The sequence below is a fragment of the Lissotriton vulgaris genome, chromosome 2_1 (assembly GCF_964263255.1).
Source record: "Lissotriton vulgaris chromosome 2_1, aLisVul1.2, whole genome shotgun sequence".
Lineage (NCBI taxonomy): Eukaryota > Metazoa > Chordata > Amphibia > Caudata > Salamandridae > Lissotriton > Lissotriton vulgaris.
Genome location: NC_141687.1, coordinates 1,761,629,786 through 1,761,651,532, shown reverse-complemented (window position 1 = coordinate 1,761,651,532; position 21,747 = coordinate 1,761,629,786). Strand labels below are relative to the sequence as shown.

Here is a 21,747-nt window from a genome sequence, read left to right as displayed (position 1 = left end):
CCATTCAGAGGGCTACAGGACGAGGTTTTACCTCGTATAAAGGAGGTTACCAAAGAACCCAACAGAATCCACCTTATCAGTCTCAATACTGACAAGGTTACAACCTCCCAACTTACCACCAGTCTTCAACAGCTGGTTTCTCTCGCCAAGGGGGCAGCAAAAGGTCGTGGCTCCAGCAGGAAATTATGATCTCGCCCAGGTACCAGCTTCCCTTCCCTCTTAACCTGTGGGTGTGAATTTCCAACCATATATGTTAGACTTTGTACCATTGGCGTGAGTCCCCCTTCTATTTTTTCCTCTGGTTGCCTTTTTTTTTTTTTGATATGTTTTGCTGGTTTAGATGCTTTGGGCACTGCACCCCTGCTGTTCAGTGCCACAGTGCAAGTACTCCCTATGTTAAATTGATGAATTGAATAGTGGCTCCATGATTGGCTTATTTAATTTATTTTTCAGACCTTAGTACAGTGCACCACGTATGCCCAGGGCCTGTAAATCAAATGCTGCTGTTGGGCTTGCAGCCCAGATTGTGCCACCCACAAAAGCAGCTTGTAAAGTGTGACTCAGGCCTGCCATTGCAGAGCCTGTGTGCAGTCCAGTACTGCCATGTCGACTTGGCAAGTACGCACACATGCCTTCCCTAATCCTTCCCTTTTCTACATATCAGACACCCCTAACGTAGGCCCAAGGGCAGGGTGTAAGAGGTAGGACATGCTCTGGTGTGCGTGTGTGGCATGTCCTGATGGTGAAATACATTTTTTAGTAAAGTTGGTTGTAACATTCTGTGTTTGAAAATACCACTTTTAGAAAGTGGGTATTTTCTTCCCTAACCATCCAGCCTGCCTCTGCTAGCTTGTGCATTGCATGTCTGGTTTGTGAGTGACCGGGGCTAGGGAGGCTCCAGGAGACAGGGTGTGTCAGCACAGGGCTGAATAGACCTATCTGCGTGTACAGTTGTGATAAGAGAAGAACCAGGGCCTGAATAGGGCTGTGCCTGCCTTCCATAATGCTGGCTCCACCTCCTGTGGTGAGTCTGAGGACCCTGGCTCACCATGACAAAGGAAGAAGGTGTGCACTGGCAGAATGCACCCTGAACTGGTTTGAACTAGGTACAGGACCCTCTGCCTTCAGAGGACAAAGGATTTTGCAGTATAAATATTGGGGCCCAGACACCAGGACTTTGGATTACTTTTGGAACAAGACAAACCTTTGCCAAGAAGAAGCAAGGAAGCTGCAGGAGTTTGGACTGCTCCTATGCCAGTGTGCTGTTTGCTGGGTTGGCCTGCAGTGGTTTCTTCATTGCCAAGGAATAGAGAAGGAACTTTCATCACCCTGCAAAATATTTCTCCAAGGGCTTGAACTTGTGCTTGCCTCCTGCTGAAGTCTCAGGGCAACAAGACTTTACCACCAGCTCCCCTCTGAATTTCCGTGCTGGGAATTCTGTCTGCAGAAGCATGCGTGTCACTGGGAGCTGGAAGCGCGGCTCAACGAGAAGAAGCGTGTTGCCGTTGCAGCTGTTGCTGCCGCATCACTGGAGAAGCGTGTCTTCGTCGCAGCTGTTTGCCGTCGCATCACAGGAGAAGCGTGTCGCCACTGCAAGGGTCGCTGTCGCATCACTGAAGAAGTGTGTTGCAGGGCCTGCCGCGGCTCCAAAGTTACAGAGTTAGCCACACAGCCGTCGGGCGTGCACGCATCATCTTCACATCGTCGCATCACATCAAGGGCGCCATCTTATCGCATCGCATGGGATTGTCGCACCGCATCGAGGCGCCATCTAGCCGCATCGTAACTGGAACGCAGTACGAGAATCAACGCATCGCCTCCTCTCCGGTAAGGAACAGACTCATCCCATACTCCACGCAAGCATTGAGACGTGACTCATCACCCTCCCCCCCCCCCTCCCACCCCCCCGAAGCAAGGATCCGACTCATTACCCTCCTTACTCACCTTTTGTTTGTTTTGCGTTATGCTCCAAGGTACTGTTGTGAGAAACGTGTTGCATTTATCATCAACTTGAACTAAGTTACTTCCACCATCTTTAAGTCTATTTTTTAGACTTAGTATTGTGGATGTTTGTGGTTTGTGGTCTTGTGTTAAGTCTATATAAAGGATACTTATTTTTATAAAACCTGTGTGGTGTCAATCTGTAGTTTTTTCACTGTATTACTGTATGTGTTCAAAATGCTTAACTCACTGTCTCTGAGATAAGCCTGTCTGCTCATGCCAAGCTACAAAGGGGGTGAGCAGGAGTTATCCAGGAGTGTAATCCTCTTTCCCTGACTAGAAGCAAGGGTCCCTAATTGGTCAAAGGTACCTACCTCTGCCAACTAGAGACCCCCAGTTCTAACCATGTACAACAGTGGCACAATAGAATGACAGATCAGTGGGTTTGAGACCTCATCACCTTTGGACACACCCTGGAATTCACTCATTGCCCACCGAATACTCCCCCCAGAGGAGCCTTCACCCCGTCTTCACTTACTGCACAAGCAAGCCCAGGTCATGCTCTCCAAAGGAGCGATAGAAGAGGTCCCTTTATCACAAAGAGGAAAAGGTTTCTATTCTCGTTTTTTATTGATAGAAAAGAAATCGGGTTAATGGAGACCAAAACTGGATCTCCGGGGTCTCAACAATTTCCTCAGGAAACAGACATTCAGAATGGTAATGCTCTCTGAGGTTCTTTGCGGTCTCTACAAAGGAGACTGCATGACCACGCTCGACATGGAAGACACATATTTTCACATCCCTATCCATCAGAAACATCTGAGATTTACGGTAGCTGGTACCCACTATCAATTCAAAGTACTCCCGTTTGGCCTCTAGTCAGCGCCAATAATCTTTACAAAGAGACTAGCCCCAGTACCTGCAGCCCTTGGATCTCAAGGTCTCCAGGTATTTCCATACATGGGCGACTGGCTGCTCAAAGCACCAACAGCACTGAAGGCCACACAAACTACAAAAGCCTGCCTTCAGTTGTTCGGGTCTCTAGGCCTCACTGTAAACAAAGAAAAATATTCCCTTCTTCCTAGTCAGGTCATAACGTTCCTGGGAGCTACAATGGACACCATCCACTGCAAAGCTTTCCTATCGCAACACATGCAGATACCGTTGCAGCAACTAGCAAAATAATTGTCACAAAAGGGTCAGTTTCAGTTCGGACATACAAAAAGCTCCTGTGAATGTGTTTATTAGTGATAGATCTAGTGCCTCTAGTCAAGCTAAAAATGAGGCCTCTTCAGGAAGAACTTGAGGCAATGGTTGCAGGCCTCGCGATCCCTCGACGATACAATACAGATGACAACACGCATGAAAGAAGCCCTGCAATAGTGGTTTCACAAACCAAATCTCTCAAAGGGAATTACTTTCCATCAATCCTTCCCAGATATTATCTTAAGGAAGCTATGGGACTAACAAAATGTACCGCCTAAAGTCGGAACAGTTCAGCTGGTGGTGCCAAAAGAACAACTTGCACCCATTTCAAGTGCCTCCGGATTAGATTTTGCTATCGCACATTCTCTTCAGTGCACCTCGCTCAGATTTCCGATGCAGAAGATCTCCTCAAGTTGCATCTCTCTGTGCTTCTAGTCTTGTGAAACAATTAATGAGATGCCTCGTCCTTGCCATCCCCATGGTTCGTGCACCCCCTCCGGAGTGGAAACTCAACTTAGTCCTCCCACAACTGATGAGACAACCATTAGAAACTTCTGTTCAGCTTTGTGAATTGGTTCAAACTTGCAAAGTAGCTCTCCGCTGGGTCTCACTTCTTTAAGGAGAGTAGGCTTTTACAGACCAAGAACCATTTCTTCATTTCAGAGAATTATGTGGTTCTGCGGACAAACCCAAATTTTATTCCAAAAGTCCAGATGCAGATCCATCTTAACGAACCAGTAATACTGCAGTCTTTTTTCCCAAAGCAGCCTACTCCTGCAGAGCAAGCTAGATGTAAAAAGATGTTTAAAATTCTACCTACAAAAGACATAAACTAATCAGCTGCTGGTGGCCTACGACAGGACCGGGAAGGAACATCAGTTACTAAAGTAACTGTCTCAAGATGGGTCTCTTCAGTAATATAATTCTGCCATGACAAGGCCAATAAGCCCTTAACAAGAAGAACTAAAGCACATTCCACCAAGGTAGTGATCACGTCGGCAGCTCTTTTCGCCGGAGTGATGCTGAAGAAAATTAGCTGTGCTGCAGCATGGGCAAGTGGCTACACTTTGACGCAGTACTACTGTCTGCAATCTATGCAACGTGAAGATGAAGCGGAACCGCTTGACCCAAAGCTGCATCTCTTTATTTAAGGTGGCCCTCTTTCTAGAAAGGAGGAATTTTATGCTTTATCGCAACTTGCATAGCATTGCTTAATATCTTTTGCTAATGTTATTTCTAGCAAGTAAAAAAAAAAAAAAATTCAATTTCCGTTGATAAACTTTTCATTGATTGCATCATGTACATATCAGGATGTAAGTGCTTCATGTATTGTTGTGGACATGTTTTAAAGTTTCTAGGATGGGAAGGCTATTTGCATATTTACACGTCTCTTTTTTAATGGACTGACTTGATGCATTTAGGATTTGCATGTCTCCCTCCATCCACTACCGACAGTACAAATTTTAGGGTACTGCTTCATATTCGACTTAGTCTTGTCCGCCTCACGATGAGACTGAGGAGCCTCTGCATTCTAGGACACATTCCGTGGAGCTGTCACCTGGGTCGACTCCGCGCCTTCCTCCGTTTCCATGGACAGGAGCGACCCCCACCCAACTTTAGGAATTTTACGATGTGTGCTTTGTTTGGGTGGTCGGACACTGCCCGCGCGCCTTGCAGGCCCAGGTGAAGGAGATTGCATGGGTCCTGCACCTTCCGCTCCAGCCACTGCCTCCTGTCAGACCCGTTCCTGGGTCTGGACCAGCACCGGTTGAACCTCCACAGCGACCTTGCATGGCACTTCTTCCGACGCAGAGGTCTCCGGCGGCGCCTCCTCCATTCTGACAATACAAAGCCGGTCTGGCGTCCATTGAGGCTTCCTACCATCTAACCAGCCCCTTTCTGAAGGTTTATGTTTGGAGAAAGAAGATTAGGTGGGGTAGCTGGATCCCCTAGAAATCCTGCAGCCCCAGGACATAGACTGATTTGAGGAGCTGTGTAATGCCAGTGGCCTGGACACTAACCCAGATTCTGGCATGCTGTCTCGCCCTAAGCTGGCTACGGAGGAAAGGGCATCGTTTGCTTTGGTGGTGCATATGGCTGCAGAGGTACTGGGCCTGCAGCCTCCTACAGTGGAGGTCAAGACGAATGTCTTAACGGAGGTCCTGCAGTCTGGTGTCTCCTCATCTGAATCCTTGCTGATTTTTAACTTTAACAAGGCCTTAACAGATGTTCTTCTGGCCACCTCATCCAAACCCAGCACAAGGAATCCTGTGAATAGGATGATTGCCCACCTCCATCGTCTGGCACAGGATGACCTAGCTTTCCTCACTACCCACCCCCCTAAGCCTGGGGGTCCAGGCTTCCACTTCTCGTGGTGTTCCCTTCCACCTCTCCGTACAGGGACTCTAAACTGCTGGAGCCCTTTGTTCGCCTCGGCCAGCCTCGCATTGCAGTCGGTGAACACTGCATGCCTTTTGGGCTGTTATTCCCATTCTATATGGGATATGGCTGCGCAGGTGCTGCCTAGGTTCTCAGAGAAGGTCCGATCCTTCTCTCCCAAAGCAATATTAGACTGGAGAAATGCAGCGAAGTCCGCCATTCGCTGTGGCTTGGACACGACTGGCTTGCTGTGTAGATAGATTTCTTCGGTGGCCATCCGGCGCCACGCGTGGCGGAGGACTTCTGAATTTATGGGGGATGTCCAGGCAAACCTCATTTCTCATGGCTCCTATCTCTTTGGAGACTAGGTTGATGCAGTGCTTGAGCGCTTCAAGGATTCATAGGCTATGGCCAAATCCTTGAGCTACAGTACTACACCCCGGTCTGCATCTGCTTTTCCCTCCTTTCGTGGATATGGAAGGGGCTTTCAACCACGCCACCCTATTCCAGCCAGCGGGTTCGTCAAGTTCAGCAGCCTCTGCAGGCCATGGTTCATCCCGACCTCTAGGTTCGGGAGGCCAGAAGTCGAGCAAAGCCACCATCCCTTCCTCCACTGCAAAATGTTCCTAGTCCAGTCCTTTGGGGTCACAAGCGTCCAGTGGTTGTCCTGATACGCAATCACCTCCACCACTGGTGCGACATCACCTCTGACAGGTGGGTGTTGCACATAGTCTGAATGGAATACTTCCTCCTCTTCAAGACTACCCCTCCCTCTATGCATCCAACTCCCGATCAGCTGACGGAGGCTCATCTCACGCTACTCCACGAGGAAGTTGAGGCTTTCTTGGCCATGGGAGATATAGAGAGAGTTCCCAGGTCAGAAATAGGCTGTGGTTTCTATTCCCACTATTTCCTGGTTCCAAATTTCCTCGACCTCTGAGCCCTCAACTACTGCTCATCTGGTTCAGGTACTATCTGCCCTAGACCTGGGAGACTGGATGGTAGCGTTGGACTTGCAGGTCTCCTATTTCCACATTCCCATCCGGCCGGCCCATCGTCCCTTTCTGCGGTTTACAGTGGGCCAGGAGCACTTTCAGTTTGCTGTGCTCCCCTTTGGCCTCACCATTGTCACCAAGGTGATGGCGGTGGTTTCACCTTCTCTGCAGGGATTAGGGGTTCCAGGCTTCCACTATCTCGACTACTGGTTTTTGAAGGCAGGCTCATCCCAGGCAGCCGTCTCCCACATCTCTAGACCAGGGCAAACCTCTTACATTCACTGGGGTTCACGATCAATGTGCGGAAGTCACACCTGACTCCCTCTCAGACACTCCCCTCTATCGGAGCAGTTCTGGACATGGTGCAGTGTTGGTATTATCCTCCTGATTGGTGAGTCCAGGAAATTCGGGCTATGATACAGATTTTTCAGCCTCTATCCTGGATATTTCGAATGACTCAGAGGTTGCTTGGCTTCATGGCCTCTTGCATCCTTTTTGTGGACCATGCCAGATGGCACATGCGGGCTCTGCAATGGGATCTGAAGTTCCAATGGGCGCAGCTTCCGGGAAATCTCACCGACCTGGTCCAGATCTTGGAGGGCACTGTGAAAGACCTGCAGTGGTGGCAATGAAACACTTATTGAGTCAGAGGCAGGCCCGGACCCCTTTTCCTTCCCCACTTTCAGACCTCATAGTAGTGACAGATGTGTTCCTTCTGAGATGGTGTGGCCATCTGGGAGAGGTGGAGATCAGAGGACTCTGGTCTCCGGCAGAGTCCTGGGTCCATATATACCTGTTGGGGCTTTGAATGATCCAGCTGGCACTGAAAGCCGTCCAACTGTCCATCTTTGCAGTTGGACAGCTGGTGCAGATTGATTCGCACCATCTTCAAAGAGGGTCCCCCTCCTTATGAATTACTTGGAAGGAAGCTAGTGACCAATCTGTTTTGGATTGTGGCGCTCGTGACCCATCAACCCCCTGGAATACGAGGCCTCTGCGCCCATTCACTTCAAATGATAGCTCATGATCCAACCTCACTAATTGCAGAGTCTGAAGGCCCACCGTTATTAATCACATGCCTGATGTATCATGCTGTCATTTAATCAATGCTCCCCTTCTCTCGTCCTGATAAAGACTCCGGGCTAAGGATCCAATTACCTTCACTGCACATAGCGGTCAAAATGTCGATGATCCTTAATCTTCAAGCTCAGATGACTTCGATTTATCATCTGTGTGTATATAATTCTTATGTTTATTTTGTATTATGTTGCCTTCATCAGGCTGAATAGGTTTCAGTTAACCTTGATGTACATATTGCACATTGCCTTTCCCTTTCTACAACCCTCACAAACACACATTCCCTCCTGAGCACTCTGTCCCCTCTTTTCAAGCACCGTTCTTACCAAATGTACAGACAATCATGCTGTCTTCTATAACCATGCAATGATTATAAAATTAAAATGCATTTATTTTTGATGTCATGGTGATGCTTGATTGATTTAAATGTGTATCTCGGCAACGTTACTACTACTTTGTTTCTGGTTTAAAGCCAGAAGTTCAGCATCTCTAGGTCAACTTAAGGATTGCGACACAGTCAAAGTTAGGGGTGCCTCATTGATCCACTCGGGTCAACCATCCCTTCCTCTTTTATCTACAGCCACACATGCCACGAACGGAAAATAAAACTTAGCCTGCAAGCACCTATTTGTGGTGTGTAGTGCTGTGGATTCACATGCACCAACACTCCCGGGTCACCTGGGTTTGTTCCAGATGTTCCTTACTAATGTTATCTTCAAATGACTTTGCTTTGTCTTCGGTGCTATATTACTATGCACCATCTTCAATTTCACCCTATGCGAGAAAAAACAATCACTGGGGTCGTTGTCCATGCCCATTTTCAGTAATAGGCTAGACTTCTTCTGAGGAAAACAAGTTGTACAAGTCAAAGCCCAACACTAGATGGCAGGAGTGTGTACAGCATGTTGAATCTACAGCACTGCATGCCACGTACAAGTGTAAGTATCATTTTGGTTTATACTAAACCATTCTGTAGCTGACAAATCCCCACCATTAATCATTTCATTAGCGTGCATTCACCATTCTTTGAACGTTACTAAACTGATCTACCGTTTTGTCTTGCAGGAATATGCGATGGCAAGATTTGACGCATACTTTCTTCAGAAAAGGAAGCTGGGTCTGTGATCTCGGGATGTTTCACAGAAAGACAATTAAAATCTGTCCTATCCTGAACTTAGTGTGCAGGAACGTCAACCCAGAGTATACGGTCCTCTATTGCTTGGTGATATCTGACTGATTTCATTGAATGTGGAAATACTGTGAAGATCAGAAAGAGAGATATTTATTTGGCATCTTGTATACTGTTTCAGTAGAATCCTGAAATGGTAGCTTGAAAGCTTGATGCATCAGGGCACGGGTTAAAACAAAATTACACTTCAATGTAACAGCCATCTAACCAAATAGATAAAAACGTATAATTATCTTAGAATTTGTATGAAGAGGACCTAAGATGTATTTTGATGTAAGCAAACATGATAAAATAAAAACGTTATTATGTTCTGCCATTGCTGGCTTCTCAGGAGAATATAGTTTGAATTTACTATCCTGTTTCATGTTGAACATTTGACTCAGCAAGAAACAGGTTGGCCATATTTTGCGGCTTTCCTTAAAGGAGACATTTTGTTTTATAATGGCTGTTTTAAGCTCCCTTGCTCGCTTACTATCGTTACCGTGTCTACAACTTGCATTTTAATTTGGAATGTCTTTAAGAGTAGACTGGGTCGCAAAGGGACAAATAAATATACCCGGGCACCAAAATAAAAGGGGCTCCCATTATCGAAAAATAGCTAAAAAGTAGCCCACATTTGCAAACCATGCCAGTTTTGAACTTGTAAAGACTATGTGTGAGTATTTTGTTAGTTATGGGAGATTACACGCATTTGTGCTTGCTGTAGGCTGTTTGATGTACTATCCAGGAAATCAACAGTAAAAACTGGCCCATTTGGCCATAAACCAGGCCCAAAAATTTCTAAATTAAAAAAACGACCCACACACTGATCTGTCAGACCGTCCCTTTGGGCTCTGCCTGATTGCCCTTTCGTACATGTCTGTGGGGAGGGTATGGCTAACCCTCCACTCCCCAGCTGCACTGCGTGTTTATGGATGCTAGTTCCATTCGTTTATCTTTCGTTACTCCAATTATTTAACGTTTACTTCAGTTTTAACCATGTCGCTTCATCATTATTTTCCTCTCATTTGACTAATCCATATTCCAACAATTTGTAGCAGTCAGTCCGACCATGAGAAGATATGTTTCAGTGGCTCTTGTTGGTGTTTCAGTGTTGGAATTTTTATGACGTCTCACTTTCCCCTGCTGTTTATAATGCAATTTGAGGTATTTTGAGCATTTCAGTAAAAATGCAATTTTTTAGTAATCTTGAACACTGACATTTGCCTTACAGATATTCATTTAACATTCAGCTGCCTCTTTAACATTCTTAGTCAACCAAGGCAAACATGGATTGTTTAAAAAAAAAACAAAAAAAACATATAGTGGGATGTGTGCTGAAACTGCAAAATTGGAATATAGCTTGTGCCTAAATCGCCAGTGTCAATTCTTTCTTGAAGCTAGTTTTGGTAACAGCTTACCAAGCGGCTTACAGTGTAATGGTTTATATGAGCTTGGTATCATGTACCTTACAGTTTGCACACATTTTGAAAGCCACAAACAAATGCACTTCTGGTGGTATTTTCTTTTCTTTTTTGTTTGGTTTATAACATTCATGTAGTCTACTGCATTTTACATTGTAGACTCAATTGGAAAAAGTTTTCCATTTCACATAGTATGTCCTTTTAGTGATTAGGACCCTCAGAACTAAATGCTTTGTGTGCACAGAAATATAGAATACAACCTTTGTTTACAGTTAAACAAATGGTTGGATATTCCAGTGCATGGAACTTTAGTTTTTCTAAAAACCTATTCAGTTGTACATTAGGCTGGCTAAGCCTGAGGTTAAAAAGAACTTTTGTTTCTGACCCGTTGGTCACTAAAAAGCGAAAGTGTGAATTGATTCCTGGCCTGGTGTAATGTTACCACTAGCTCTAAACCACCCACTAACGCACTTTGTATGATAGTGAATGTATTAATGTTAACTCGTCTATCGTTACGGTTATCGGTTGTCTTCTTTTTTTTATCCTCAATGAGCCATAGTTTGAATGCTTCAAATTTTTGCATCAAAATTATTTTTTTTGCATTGGCTACAATGCACTATGTATGAATGCCTTCTGTCAGAGGGAAAGTTAACTCCTAACTAACAGGAGGTTTAAGTAAGCTGCACATAGATAATTTAACTGTTATATTGGGTTTGTAGATTTTATAGTTTGCTATGTTCGATAACACATTTTATAAGTTTGTAAAAGTTAGTAAGTTTTAATTGGTAACAACCAGTGTTCGATATACCAAAACTGACTTCGATAGAAAATGAAGTTGCCTACTACAACTGTGATGCCTATTGTCAAATTCTTCTTGGAATAGCGGAAAACTCATAAATGCTGCTGCAATTACAGATACCACATCTTTGTATTTAACTTGTCCAGATGAATGTGTCTTCTGCAAGCAGCAAATAACTTACAACTTCAGGATCCATAGTTGGAAATAATATGAAAGCGGTTAAAAGGGTAAAACGTCTTATATTTCTGCAGTGCAGTTTGAAGGAAAGTCGCTTTTTCCCTTGTTTTTGCTGGGGCAATTTCATTTGCGGAGGATGTGCTTAGTTACCTGCACACTTTCGGTAATAACTTGGAATTTAGCACATTTATTATTCCATGTTACTATCAGAATGTTAGGTAGCAAGAACATTTTGCCACTGCACTTTCAGAACCTGTTGCCAAACTGTCTTCTTGAAGTAAGACATGTGTTTTATTCATTTTTCTGCAGTCTGGTTATGCAAGCAGGCCAACAACGTTATTCTAATGATGCAAATATTTGTTGAATTAAGTGACACATGGGAACACCAAGCATGTTGAAGTATTTTACAGCTTTTAAATGTGGTTCAATTATGTGAGCCTTTGTTGTTCTGGGTAGTAACTGCCGATGCTGGAGTAGGGGTAAACTTTACAACCCCCTGAGAAATGCTCTTTTAAAATACGTATTTGTGATATGTATGTGTACTGTGAATCTGCGGTTGTTGAATTTCTAATATGACTTGTATTCTTTAAATTGTGCTATTTTCTCTTGCAGCCTATCTTGAAATTATTCTGAAATCTAAGATGCTTATTTTGTCAGCAAAATGAAATACATTTTTGTAATTGCTACCCTTTTATGTATTTGTATGTTTAAGAATAAAAAACATTGAGATATTGTTGATGTGGTTATTGACTTTTGAAAAAAAAATGTTCTACAGCCCCTAATTAACCCCTTCAGCGCTGATGACAAAGCCAGCTCGTCATGGGCATTACCTGCGCTGTGCTTATGACGAGCTGGCTTTGTCATGTAAAGTGGGATTTATGGAATTGCAGCACCCAAGGGGTTAAACAGAAAGAAGATTGAAAAATGGCAAGTATGGTAAATATATTCCAAACAAATTGTTTTTGAGTACTTTGCAGTAAGAGTAAGAGAAATCTGTATATGTTTAACAAAGCTTTACACTGACCTCCCGATTCATTTAAAGCATGGTGGGAGATATTGGTTTCTTGGTTAAGGGTGTGTTAACCCTTCTCAAGCAACAACCACTATCCTGGTCAGGGTGAACCACAAAAGGTACTAAATAGGCCTTGGGTAGCTTGGCACAAAAGCAGCCGGGCATTATTGAGAGACAATATGTAAAGTATTTATGCAGCACACAAATAGTAATAAAGTGAAAACACCACACCAGAAAAAACCCACAACATTCTAGAAATCTAAACTGCTTTTTAATAAATAACATGCTACGAGACCAACAAAAATGCAATCCGTAGAGTTGAAACACAGCGCCAAATTGAGTTTTCTGGCCGTGCCGGACCAGGACACAGTGACAGGTTCAAGCCAACCTTTATGGGGTACATGCTGGGTACTGGACTAAGTTTGGGCCCACTGGGCAACATACCCAGTGGTAGTATACTGGGATACCTTCTATCAAACCAAAAAGTGACGGGCACCCCGCCCTCGGACGTGCTGCCACAATGTCCCGAGGGGGTCCGTACTAAACTCGCCCACGCCTTTGCGGAGGGTCGAGATGCGGCACGGTATTCCATCCGTGTGGGCTGGATACCATGGACTCACTGGACAGAGCGATCGCAACGACGGTGGCGATTCGTCTCCACGCCTGGTTGAGCTCCGCCAACTTTTCAGCTGATGTCCAAAACACCCTTATGGACATGCCGTTTGATGGCCGCCGCCTCTTTGGCGACAAGGCAGACCATGCACTTCAGCGCTTTAAGGACTCCAGGGCTACGGCCAAGTCCTTGGGCCTCTCGGCCCACGCCAGCAAACGGCTGCCTTTCGCTCCTTTCAGTGCCAAGGAAGGGGCGCCCCCACACGTCCTGCCAGCCACGGGCCGCAGACTACCATCCAGGGCGGTGGTGGACGTGGAAACCGCCGTGGCGGCGGTCGGGGACAACGGCGAGGCCAGTCCACACCTGCCCCTACAGCATCTGCCTCAAAAGCCTCCTAGTCCGAGCTTTCAGGCCCATGTGATGCCAGTGGGGGCATGGTTCGCCATCACCACCTCCACTTGCGCACTGTCACATTGGACAAGTGGGTGCTGCAAATCGTCCAAAGGGGCTACTCCCTCCCCTTCGAGGCGACCCCTCCAGCCATGCCACCGCAGTACCACCGCATGCCGGAGGATCACTTGAAACTTCTACAAGAGGAAGTTACGGCCATCTTGGCCAAGGGGGCCATCGAGCACGTTCCTGGGCCAGAAGTAGGGTGTGGTTGTTACTCCCACTACTTTCTGGTTACCCAAGAAGGGCAAAGGGGTCCTACGCCCTATCTTGGACCTGTGAAACGTCAACGGCTTCCTCCGGAAGGAGAAGTTCAAGATGCTGACACTGGCTCAGGTCTTAGCTGCCCTGGACCCGGGAGATTGGATGGTAGTGCTGGACTTGCAGGATGCTTATTTTTATATCCCAGTCCTAACGGCCCACCGGCGTTACCTGCGGTTCACGGTAGGCCACAAGCACTTTCAGTTTACTGTGCTCCCCTTCGGCCTTACCAGCACCCCACGGGTTTTCACAAAAGTGATGGTGGTGGTCGCAGCTCAACTTCGCAGGTTAGGGTTTTCAGTCTTCCCCTACCTCGATGACTGGTTGTTGAAGGCGGGTTCGCCACCTCCAGGCTACGATCGACCTCCTGCACCTGCTGGGGTTCTCCATCAATGTGCCGAAGTCACACCTGTGTCCCTCTCAGAATCTCCTCTTCATCGGAGCAGTTCTAGACTCGCCGCAGTTTCGGGTTCATCCTCCCGAACAGCGGGTTCTGGATATTCAGGCTCTGATTCCGATCTTTCATCCGTTGTCCCGAGTCTCGGTCAGATTGACGCTGCGGCTTCTGGGGCTAATGGCCTCCTGCATCCTTCTGGTGCTTCACGCCAGGTGGCGGATGCGGGCTATGCAGTGGGACCTGAAGTTTCAGTGGGCCCAGCATCAGGGCAACTTGTCTGACCATGTCTTGATCTCGGAGGGCACTGCAAGACAGTTGCAGTGGTGGCTCACTGACCGCGATTGGGTCAGCGGCAGATCCCTCTCCCTACCCCAACCGGAGCACGTAGTTGTGGTGGACGCGTCCCTCCAGGGCTGGGGGGGGGCCACATGGGAGAGGCGGAGATCAGAGGCTTCTGGTCTCCGGCGAAGTCCCGGCTCCACATCAACCTTCTGGAGCTGCGGGCGATCCGGCTTCCAATGAAGGCATTCCTCCCCTCTGTCCGGGGGAGTGTAGTGCAAGTGTTCACGGACAACACCACCGCCATGTGGTACTGCAACAAACAGGTGGGTGGGGTCGTAGACCCTATGCCAGGATGCTCTGCGCCTCTGGCTGTGGCTGGAACATCAGGGCGTGACCCTGGTGGTTGAACACCTGGCAGGTTCCCTGAACGCCAGGGCGGACAAACTCAGCCGTCGGAGCATGATGGATCACAAATGGCGTCTGAACTCGGACGTGGCGCAAGGCCTCTTTCAGTAGTGGGGAGAGCCTTGGTTAGATCTATTTGCCACAGAAGAGAATGCGCAATGTCATCAGTTCTGCACGTTGGAATTCCCAAGGCGGCACTCGCTCGGAGACACTTTTCGTCGCAAGTGGAGCTGCGGTCTGTTGTACGCCTTTCCGCCTATACCACTTCTGCCCAGAGTGCTGAAGATCAGATGCGACCGGGCCCAAGTTAACCTTGTGGCTCTGGACTGGGCACGAAGATACTGGTATCCCGAACTACTCCGCATGTCTGTCGATTCGTCTGCCTCTTCAGGAGGACCTTCTGTCGCAGCAGCAGGGGACGGTCCTCCACACGAACCTGTCCAGTCTCCACCTCTGTGATAGTTGAGGCCATTTGACTTGCCTCCTCAAGTTTGTAATGTGATTCTGGCAGCCAGGCGTCCCTCCACAAAGTCGGTATACGCCTGCAGGTGGAACAGATTTGTGGCATGGTGCACAGCAAAGGCTGTGGATCCACTCTCTGCCCCCCTTTCTGAGGTTCTTCTCTTCCTTTTTTCTCTTGCCCAGCAGGGCTCTGCTCTGGGCACTATCAAGGGCTACCTTTAGGCTACCTGATCAACCTTATTTGTTCAAGTCCCTGATTGTAAATAGGTTCTTGAAGGGCATCACTCATATGTTCCCCCCCTGTTCCTTTCGTGATGCCCCAGTGGGATTTGAACCTGGTTCTGACTTACCTGATGTGCGCTCCGTTTGAGCCGCTTCATAACTGTTCTTTCCGTCTTCTTACGCTTAAGACTGCTTTCCTGGTTGCCATCACCTCTGCCAGGAGAGTGAGTGAGCTCCAGGCTCTTTCCTCCAAGCCTCCTTTCCTTTCTGTCCATCCGGACACGGTTGTGTTGCGGACAAGAACCTCTTTCCTGCCCAAGGTATTCACAGCCTTCCACATCGGGCAGTCCATCACCTTGCCCACCTTCTTTCCGCCTCCGCTTCCCTCTAAAGAGGAAGAGCGACTTCACTGTCTGGACCCAAAACGTGCGCTCTCATACTATCTGGATTGCACACTCCAGTTCCGGGTGGATGACCAACTCTTTGTTGGTTACGTGGGCGCTAAGAAGGGACGGGCGGTGCACAAACGGACCATCTCTCGGTGGGTCGTGTTGTGCATCAAGGCATGCTACTCCTTGGCTAAGAAGGAGCCACCTGTTGGGCTGAGGGCCCATTCCACTCGGGCCATGGCTGCTACTTCTGGCCTGGGCTGGGGAGTCCCCTTGCAGGACATCAGTCAGGCAGCTAAGTGGGCCTCGCAGCACACGTTTGCAAGACACTACTGCTTGGACAGTCAAGTCTGGATGGATGGCTTCTTTGCCCGTTCCGTCCTTCAGGACTTTCTGGTGTGATTATGGGTTTGCTGACCCACCACCGGGGCTGGTATTGCTGGAGTATCTATTCTAAGGTAAGGAATCTAATACTAACCTGTTTCTTTCAGATGCACAAGTTACTTACCTTCGGTAACGATTTATCTGTAAGAAACAGTAGTTAGTATTAGATTCCTTACCGCCCCACCCATCCTCCCCGTTCTGCGAACCAATATCTAGGGTTACAGTCATCCCCTTTCAGGGCCCTAGTTTCATGGCACCATTGTTGGTTTTTATCATGGCTCAGATTTTCTGGCGCGGAAAAGCTGTGTATAAGAACTGACGTCAGCACGCGGGGGCGGCGTCTAAGTACTCCGGCGACGTCATCCTGGCGGCGACGACGGACGCGGAGCCGCAGACAACGACTACCGACGCGCAAGGGTACTGCTACGCAAAAGCTTCCAGATCCAGTGCGACGCCTGGGGATATTCTAAGGTAAGGAATCTAATACTAACTACTGTTTCTTACAGATAAATCGTTACCGAAGGTAAGTAACTTGTGCATATGGAGCTCTTATGCGGGCAATGCAACAACCAAGAGCTGTCCTGTAGAAAGATATCGCTCCGTCATTATGAAGACTTACAACCATCTCAGCAAAAAGGATACTTTAGATGGTGGCTTGAACACTATTGATATTATCGTAACCTGACACCGGAGGTCATGGGTGAGAATGCGTAGCAGAGCACCCCTAAAGATGGGGATTATGACATTACAGGTTTTCACAAGAACCTCTGCTGTGGGATGGACGTGCACTGCCTCAAGGATCTGCCTCGACTGATATCCCCTATAGGGAGCCAGCAGGGGGGAACCCTCAAGTAGCGAAAAAAACAAGGTATATAAAGTGGTAAGGGTGGTGTATGGGCTGTCCGAAGAAAAGAAATATGTCTACCCTGATATGGTAAAGGTCTTGTTCAGTGCTCTCAGCTCCGAAACTTGAGCGGACCAAGCTATAAACTTGGTCGTATGCAAGGGTTGTGTACTTTTTTTGATAAAAAGATGACGGAAAGGGTCATAGTAAGACTTGTGTGATAGTAATTTTGGAAATAGAAGAAGCAGCTCTTTGGCCAAAAAAATCATGAGTCCAAGGTACCTGGACTTCACTGTTATTTAATGTTATATACCCACTTTTAGGAAGAACATCAGAATGTTGCTGCGCAAGATGTATCACCAGATTGGTATGTGTCGCTTAAACAAAAAAAGCTGAAATGCAACCTGTAGCCCTGCTCCATCTGGAGCTTTGCGAGATGCCACGGCGATGCAGTCCTGAGTGTATAGCCGAATGGTATATTAATGGGTTGCTACCTACTACTCATGAATACTAAAGCGTGTACAAATTCTGTACGTGTGAGTTGACTATCCCCAACAACCAGCTTTCGCAGTGCCTTGGAGCTTCTGACCGAATATTTCAGAAATAAAGATTTAGTATTGTTCGGTCTTGAACTGTAGGAGCTTTTGAATTCTGTCAGTATCCTGAGTATACAAAGTTATAGGAGTCCTGTCTCCTTTGAGTGTATATCTGTAAAAATATAAAAACTTGTGATGCCTCGGCAGATTAGAATACTTGGTCCACCCACACAAGTGAGGTACCATTTTTGAGAGACTTGTGGAAATGCTGGGTGGTAGGAAATGTGTTGTTTCTTTTTGAAGCATGGAAATTATGGCACAGTAATACAAGGAAAATATGACAGTCACATTTTGAGCTTTGCAGGACATTGTGGGTAAGATGACTTGTTGGGATCCACAAGAGAGACCTCACCATGTACTCCTCTGGGTATTTAGTTTACGAGACTATGTAGAGTTGGTAGGTTTTTCTTAGATTGAATGTGCACCTTGGCAGAGGAAGACAGAAAAGACAAATTACTGCACAAACATCTATTCCTCAAGCACACACATTGTATTTGGCACGAGGGTGAGTGATGGCTCATCTATAAAATGTTATTAACAAGAGGTTTCACAAAATTAAATGCACTGTCAATAATTGAAAGGATAAAAAAAATGAACCAGTGAGACTCAGCTCATGAGCTATAAAGCGGCATCAAGGCCCCTACCGCTTTACAGGCCATTCAAATACTTTTCGTACTTGATACACACAAGACCATTCACACCACGAGGCACGGAACCAACACATTACAACTTTCACAAAGAGGGACAAGGTACACCCTGCTTGAGAAAGACAGAAAAGAAATATTACTGCACAACCATCTATTCCCCAAGGACACATACACACTGGTTGGATTTGGCATGAGGGTGAGTGATGGTACAGTATATTCAATTTTATTAACAAGATTTCACGAAAATGAAATGCACTGTTAATAATTGAAAAGACAAGAAACTGAACCATTGACTCGCAGCTCGTGAGCTGTAAAGCCATCATAAAGCACCAACCTCTTTACAGGCCATTCATACACCTTTCATATGTGTGACACATACAAAACCGCTCCCACCGTCAGCCGCGGGCCCTTCACATTACTAGTCTCACATCAGCAGACAGCGCCATTCAAGGGCCCATCACTTTCACATGCCTGACACAGCAGCCACACCAGCTGACTGATTGTTTGGATTTCCGTTTGGCTACCAGTGTGTGTAGTGACCAGCAGAAAGCCACTACTCGCACACCGCCAGTCAACACACCCGCCAGCAAAGCGCCAGTCCGCGCACACCGCCAGCCAAGCACCAGTCCACGCACACCGCCAGCCAAGCGCCAGTCCACGCACAGACCCAGCCACGCGCCTGTCCACACACACCGCCAGTCAAGCTCTAGTCCACGCATACCGCCAGCCAAGCGCCAGTTCACGCACACCACCAGCCAAGGGCCCACTCACACCGCTAGCAAAGCGCCAGTCCATGCACACCGCCATCACATTTAGTTTTTTTTTTTTTATTAAACCAGGAAAAACAAAGTACAGTGCATTATCATTGTCTTTGTCCAAGCCAAGTTTTTCAGTACAATATCCAACAATACGCTAAATGAGACCAGTTCCATTACATCAATTCTGATGACATTCTCCATCTTATACATTTTTTGATCTAAGTGGTCCCTTGCATGGTGAGAAGTGTCGTTGAACAGTGCACATGGCATTCCCTGACTTTTGTTCCTTGCTCCCCAGATTATGGTCCATTTTTCGGGGACCCTCTTCCCTCGTATATCTCCTGCTTTGTCTGCATGCACCAGTCCATATCTGTCTCCCAGTCTTTGAATTTGAGTCTAGTAGTTACCTTCCAGGATCTCGCTATATTGTGTTTTTCTGTCATGCACCCCAGAGAGACCTTTATTCTCTCAGCCCTTGAGAGGTCTATAGCCCCCCACATGTTAAGAAGGCACCATCGGGGCGAGATCTCCATTGTTTTCTAACATGTTGAATACAGCGCCAATGTTACCTTCCCCCACTATGTCTGGGGAAGCGGGCATTCCCACCACTGGTGCATGTACGTTCCTCTCTGCCCACAGCCCCAAGGACACTTTGGGGAGTCCAGGGCACCCATTTTGACCAATGCTGAACTTGTATAGTATGCTCTATGTAGGAGTTTGAGTTGGATAAACTTAAATCTGGTTCGGATCGCCTCCTCTTAGGGTGACACTAGTGTCTCCTGCCATTCCTAGTCCCTGAGATCACCCACATCCACTACTCATTTTGCTCGTGTTTTCCCCATTGCATCTGGGGTGTTAAGTATTTTTCTCATCCAGGGGATACTCATCAATAGTCGTAACCTATGAATAATCCCCGCTTATATGCGGGATCCCGGAGCATATAGAAAATACATATAAATATATATGTATATAATATATGTGAAAACATATATTTGCAGCCTAAAACATTTCCCAACTGGCAAATCTGCCGCAAAATTACATGAATTACACACAGTAGTACTCTCCCAGCCCCTAAGGAAGAAAGGGAGCAGTAAACATTTGCATACAACAATGCTTTATTGTCATAGAAAAACCTGTAATTGCAGGCATTTGCCAGTAGGCTGCAGTAGAGTATAAAGAAACAAAGAAAGACTGACACCTTGCCTTTAAGGCATTAGAGTAGGGGTACCGTGCCTTTAAGACCTGAAGGCGACCCCTGCTCCCATGATGCACCACAGGTGGCAGTTGGGCCAGTTCTTTTTTCTGGCTCCTTCTGTGAGGATCCTGGAGCTTGAGCTCTTCATTTTTTGACTGAAATTGTTAATTTGACTGATTTTTTTCAGAAAATTCGACATCTTCTAGTTTATTAAGGCTTCTACTTTGGTTTTTTGTGGCATTCCACAAAAATTTCCTGTCAGAATGCCTGCTTTTGTAGTGTAGTTCCTATATTCCCAATAGGCTCTGCGCATTGGAATAACATAAACGGTAGTTTAGACGTAGGACTGAGGTTGACTAGGTCTCTACTGAATATGTTAGACTTAATTAGGTATGCCAGCTAGCTCAGAGGTCACTAGAAACTTTCTCGAATGAACAGGAAGGAGTTAACTTTCCTGATTAGACAAGAAGGGATTAGATTCTGACAACCGCATAAACATGACAACTTTGCTCCCTCCAGAATAAGGAGTATATCTCCAGAGTTGTGTGAAAACAATAGATAGCTATTTCACTCAGTCAGTCGTGCATGCTTAGTTTCACCAGAGTGCAGAGAAATAGAGAGACGGGCGTTTTCAATTAAAGTTGTTGTTTATTGAGCAGTCTTCTTTCTCATGCAAGAGAAATGAATTGCCACAATTGCAATACGTATCATAAAGTAAAGTGCGTACAGTAAAAGGAGTATTATGAAATAATACTTTAAAAGCATTTATATGGTTTCTGAGCCGTATGATACTTAAAACGGATAAAATATATACAATACATATAATGATAAAAGTTGACTAAACTTACTCAACTGGTGCTTCTAAAATAGGCCTACCCCAGTGTACCTAACCTAAGCCTAGTACGTGGGAAGGAGTAAGTGAGCTGCAGTTTAAGTTAAGTTAGTTTTGCACAGAATCTGAATCAAGAATTCTCTAAAGATCTAATCAGCTCCGTACCTTGGTTATACAATGAAGGAGGTCTTGTATCTCTTTCTCAGGACTCGATCTCCCAGCAACCAGCAAGAGTGACTGGAAACACTGGAGCTGGATTTCTCAGCAGGAGAAAAGACAGCGTCTTTCTCAGTGCATCAAATGGGAGGGGCGGCTTCCTTCAGCACTCGCATTAGCTGGGCTTTGGGTAAGTAGATAGCCGCTCTGCTCCAAACCAACGTGTGTTTGCTTAAGGCAAATGCTGGTATATTTATACCTGGAAGGTGCCGTGTTTGACGTAAGGACATAAGACGTCACTAAGCCCTGTCACTAAGAACTGGCAGTTCTTTCAGGACTCTCAGGAGTTCTAGGACATATCAAAACAGAAGCAGGGGGAATTCCCGGGCTGCTGGAGGTTTGGTTTGTTTAAAGAACGCGTTGTACTTTCTAGAAGTCTAGGGAAGTAGCCTTGCCGTATTTGGACTGCATTGGCTATGACTAAATATGGATATGATTCTTATGCCTTTATAAGGATATGATGTGTTATAACCACATAAGGGCATAAATCGGGAATATTTAATTAGGGTCCTAGATACGTTCACAACACTTTATTCCGGAAATGTCCTTCTTGTGACAAGAAGATGGCACTGGCTGACCCACACTCTGTGTGCATTGTGTGCCCTCCATCTGCACA

At 46.4% G+C, this 21,747-nt stretch overlaps 1 protein-coding gene across 1 annotated transcript in view; it reads left to right on the top strand.

The window, feature by feature from the left end:
• LOC147733253 (choline kinase alpha-like) overlaps window positions 1–11,897 on the top strand; it is a 137,069-nt gene extending 125,172 nt beyond the window's left edge. The window contains exons 12-13 of the mRNA XM_086957815.1: window positions 8,664–9,638; window positions 9,828–11,897. Of these exons, the coding sequence (XP_086813941.1) occupies window positions 8,664–8,723 (60 nt within the window). The 3' untranslated portion in view covers window positions 8,724–9,638; window positions 9,828–11,897. The remainder of the gene's footprint in view (window positions 1–8,663; window positions 9,639–9,827) is intronic.
• Window positions 11,898–21,747: the final 9,850 nt, after the last annotated feature.